Source organism: Rosa chinensis, chromosome 3 (assembly GCF_002994745.2).
Source record: "Rosa chinensis cultivar Old Blush chromosome 3, RchiOBHm-V2, whole genome shotgun sequence".
NCBI lineage: Eukaryota > Viridiplantae > Streptophyta > Magnoliopsida > Rosales > Rosaceae > Rosa > Rosa chinensis.
In genome coordinates this window covers 28,448,226-28,452,870 of record NC_037090.1, presented here as the reverse complement: position 1 = coordinate 28,452,870, position 4,645 = coordinate 28,448,226, and the positions used below count along the sequence as shown (strand labels likewise).

Here is a 4,645-nt window from a genome sequence, read left to right as displayed (position 1 = left end):
CTTGAATTTCTCGAGAAACGAAGTCACTGTCTGGCACATAGGTTAATGTCCTGACCTTGAGTTTTACACGTGAATAGTATTAAAAACTTAAACCCTAACCTAATTTACCCTAGCAAAAGTTTTCAGGCCGGCACGTAGGTTCACGTCGTGACCTTGAGTTTTACACTTGAATAGTACTAAAAATTTAAACCCTGGCTAGTCTAATTTACCTTAGCAAAGGTTTTTCAAAAGCTTTCCAAATAAGTTACTTTATTTTGTCTTAGTGTGACCACTTTAACAAGCAGATGATTAAAATATTATAATTGAGAATGTACAACAATTAGTTTATGATTGAGTCGAATTCAAGACATTCCACTTACAAATTAATAATCACTTGTGTCTCTAGACTAAATATATAGTATTGGACATCTGTATATAACAAGTACACACACAGATACACACATGTATGTATGTGTGTGTGTACACACACACAATAGAAGAGTTACAACGACTCAAATTATTGTAGCCAGGGGTGGGCGCGGTGCGGTTCGGTTCGGTTCGGTTTGAGGCCCAAACCGCTTCTTTCGGTTGGCCTATATATTAAACCGCAACCGCATTACAAAAGGGCTAAACCGATTATTTCGGTTACACCATTTTTCGGTGCAGTGCAGGTCGGTTTCGGTTTGGAGCGATTTATTAATTTCAACTAGAAATAGAGAGCCAAAATCAGGCTCATTTTAACCTAACAATTTCAATAAGACATAAATAAATTTTGAATGCATTTAGAGTCCACACAAATCGGCAAATGTCACCCAAATATCAAGGAACTTGCAGAAAGATCATAGCAACTTATTACACACACACACATATGTGTGTGTGTGTGTGTATCAATGGTCAAGCAAACATAGCAACTTATTACAAACTGAAAACCTAATCAAAAATGGATTTCTTATATATTGAAAACCAACATTTCCATCAATAGAGAAATAATAAATATAAAATGCAATTCAAATAAATTCGGTGTGGGTCAGTTTAAATCCGGTGGTTTATGACCCGAAACCGCAACCAAACCGCTTTTATACTGTTCGGTGCGGTGTGATCATAAAACTACACGTTTTAGTCCGGTGCGGTTGCCGAACCGTTTTTTCGGTGCGGTTTGGGTCAGTAACCGCATTTTCGGTACAAAATGCCCACCCCTAATTGTAGGTACCTAAATTACGCCGTTCAGGAGCACCCGCATCCTTCTTACCCTATATAACTGAACTACGAACACAGACACAAGGATGACAGCTAATACGAGAAAAGTGAGGACCATTACACTGAACAATTTATCAGCAGGACTGCCTCGGGGATGTTTGGGTTGCAGTGTTGCCGTGCCCGCGAGAAATGCTATAACCATTCCACCAATGGAAAACTGAATGAGACTTGCAGGCGTGGGTAAACGGGTTGATAATACAGTTAGCGGAGTTGATTCATTGAGAATTGCAAGAACAGAGAGAATGAATGATACCATATTCCAAAACTGGAAGAAACTGAAAGACATATGTTCGTATAAAACTGGTGATCCGTCGTTTTTAAATCCTCCAGGAACATTGGTGAAACCTGCTGCAAATGTGACCGTTGCGATTAGCGTTGCTACCAATAGTTTATTATCATACCTTTTCAAGGCTTGATCCAAATTAGCCTGCGGCTGTTCTCTCTTGATGCCAATAATGGCCAGTGTGTCAGACGTATCCCTCTCTCGAGTTGTCAGTTTCTTCAAATTATGGCTGATTTGTTGTTGGAGAAATGGCACACCAACAGAACACTTCAGGTGGTGCAAAATCGTTCTACTATTGCCAAGAATTTCCTAAACACATAGAAAAGTGTATATTGTTTAGTGAATCGATCACATTTCAGACGTGATCTACTAATAGTATACTAAATTTTGAATAGTTTGGGCACATAAATCAGATAAAAAAGTGAGTCTCACAAGAAATCTCTTAAAATGAACAAAAAATTGATCTCTTAGTGAAATAGTCACACGCGCGCGCACACACACACAGATATCATATATACTATATATTTAGTTTATAGATTAGACATACAAAACGATATGTTCTAGATTGGGTTTCATGTTGCCAAAAAGAAAAAATGAAATTCACACTTCCAAATCTGCAATCCACATTCCTTATCTCTTTTAGAATGAAATTTCACACTCTCAGCTTTTTTTCTTAGCAAAATTTCATATACAAAAGAAACATAGAGTATGAATTGTAAAATGGATTGGGAGTGTAAATTTCACTCCTTGTTAAAAAAAGATTAGGTTTCAATGCATTTCATACTACAAGTGTGTGTGTGTGTGTTGACAATATCTTCAAACTTCCTTATTTGACTTTTATTATTGGTCAATTGCATACCTGTTCTCCAATATTGTTGCCCAGAAAAATGTCGAGGGCGGTTGTGGATTCCTTATTGAAAGAGAGAATGTCTACTCTGCTGTCTTGTGCCAAAATTCTTATAATGTCTTGGTTGCGGCAAATAGCAGCTAGATGTAATGGAGTGTCTCCATCTTTATCTGCTTCATTTGTAAGTCCTGAAAGCCCAGGAGTCTTCAATATGTATTTGACAACATTAATTCGTGAACCTATAACTGCAGCATGTAGAGCTGATTGACCATTTTCATTGACCAGATCACAGGTATCAGGCCGACATCGAATAAGCTCTTCCATTACATTAGTGTGGCCTGCATAAGCCGCAATATGGAGAGGTGACGACCCGGAATTATCCATTATGTAAGAAACAGAACTATTGGACTGAAGTAGCACTCGAGTTGCTTCTAGGTTCCCTATCAGTGCTGCATAATGTAAAGGAGTCCACCCAAGTGCTTCAGGCTCTCTTATTATCTCAGGATTCGTGGAGACCATAGTCTTCACAATGCCTACCATGTTGAAACGTAAAAAATTAGTGCCGACTATTTCAGTTCAGCCTAGTTTACTACTACATGCATGTATATACAAAACTATCGTGCAGGGACTTGACAACTTCGCAAAAACTGCTACACCGTTCCAATGATAACAATAGATATTGTTCAAGCCCAAGCATTTCATCCAAGGAACTGAAGGAAGCAAACAACCCTGGTCATGAAGTAGCGTTTGCCTGATCAGGTGATTAAGGATTTTGTGGTCGCTCATCTTTGAATTTAATATCAAAAGTTGAAATTAAAACATATAAATTCTATTATTTTAATTTCAATCCTTGATATTGAATGCAATGGTGAGTAACCACAAAATGTCTGGTTACCTAGTGACGACAAATTAAGCACCACTCATACAAAAAGAGTTTCATAACTCTAATTTTTGTTTGAGATGCATGTGCCTTTTATGATAAGCAGCCACTTAAACTCAACAAGTATCTAAACATACTCGGCTCTGAAACAATTGTTCTATACTTTCCATAATCCATATATATGAAGTAATTTCTGAGGGCACTAGTATATATATGGAATTAATTAACCGACTTAAAAATGGAATTGTTGGTAGTTATTGTTTGGTGAACATACAAACTCAAAAGTACGTACTCTTATATAGAGAATTAGAGATGAAATAGAAGTGGTAGTCAAAAATCAGTAAACTGAATCACAAGAAAAATCTGAGATTTTGTACAATATATATAGGAATTGAAGCTACCTTTGCTTGCAAGGTCTTGGTGAGTTACTGCCGCGTGCAAAGCCGTTAAACCATTAGTCCCTTGAAGATAAGGAGACGCATGAGAAGGAGACTCCTCTAAAATGTAACTAGCGATGCTCGGAGAGCTCTTTCTAATAGCAAGGAACAACGGCGACTCGTTCGCACTATTTGTGTAATAACAGAGTTCAGGGTCAGCTTTGATTAGTAGAGTCGCTACCTTATCGTGACCATATCGCACAGCAATATGCAAAGCTGTGTCATTTTGAAAATTAGGCATTCTGAGCAGTTGTTTATAAGTTTCAGCATCAGCTGGTACGCTTTCCTGATCATCAGCTCCTTCGAGGGGGAATGATTTTGTGTGGTCAATGACAAACTCAACAACTGCATGACAGCCTACTCTGGCTGCGACGTGCAATGGAGTGTCGCCGGACTTGTTGGTGACCCAAAACCGCGGAGATTCATAGTTGAGTTTGACATGTTTGAAGAAATCTATTTGCTTGAATTCCGCAGCGATGTGAAGAAGATTGTTCTCTTTAGGCGTTCTTTGATGGAGAGGATCAATACATGCATCTTCAATATTCAGGAAATTTATATCACCAGATCTTGCTGCTCTATAGAGAGAAGGATCCATTCTCTCTCTCTCTCTCTCAATTTCCAAAACGCACAATTGAACAACTACACTTGAGGTTGAGTTACGTATCATGTACGTTTACCTATTTATAGGAGCAATTATACGGAAGGAAAACATTATTTTTATTTTTTATATTAGAAATGATCATGTCATATCGACCTAACGTGTTTTCAGAAGTTGAGTTGCTAGATGCTTAAGATTCTAATTTTTTTACTAGTTTAAATATCATATTGTGCCATTTACCACACCATCAATTTCATTCTAGAATTATAATGATATGTAGGTTTCTTTATCTGATTTATATCATTCTATTAATTTAACTATTATTTTATTAGAAAAATAAATTTGTTTAGTTGTTCTAATAAGA

At 37.3% G+C, this 4,645-nt stretch overlaps 1 protein-coding gene across 1 annotated transcript; it reads right to left on the bottom strand.

Annotated features, from left to right (window-relative positions):
* Window positions 1-948: 948 nt before the first annotated feature.
* On the bottom strand, window positions 949-4,314 carry LOC112194837 (ankyrin repeat-containing protein ITN1). The gene is made up of 3 exons (XM_024335076.2): window positions 3,648-4,314; window positions 2,379-2,899; window positions 949-1,828 (listed from the first exon to the last, which is right to left on the bottom strand). Exons 1-3 carry the CDS (start codon window positions 4,276-4,278, stop codon window positions 1,190-1,192), a joined length of 1,791 nt encoding a protein of 596 aa, XP_024190844.1. The 5' UTR covers window positions 4,279-4,314; the 3' UTR covers window positions 949-1,189.
* Between the last annotated feature and the right edge of the window lie 331 nt (window positions 4,315-4,645).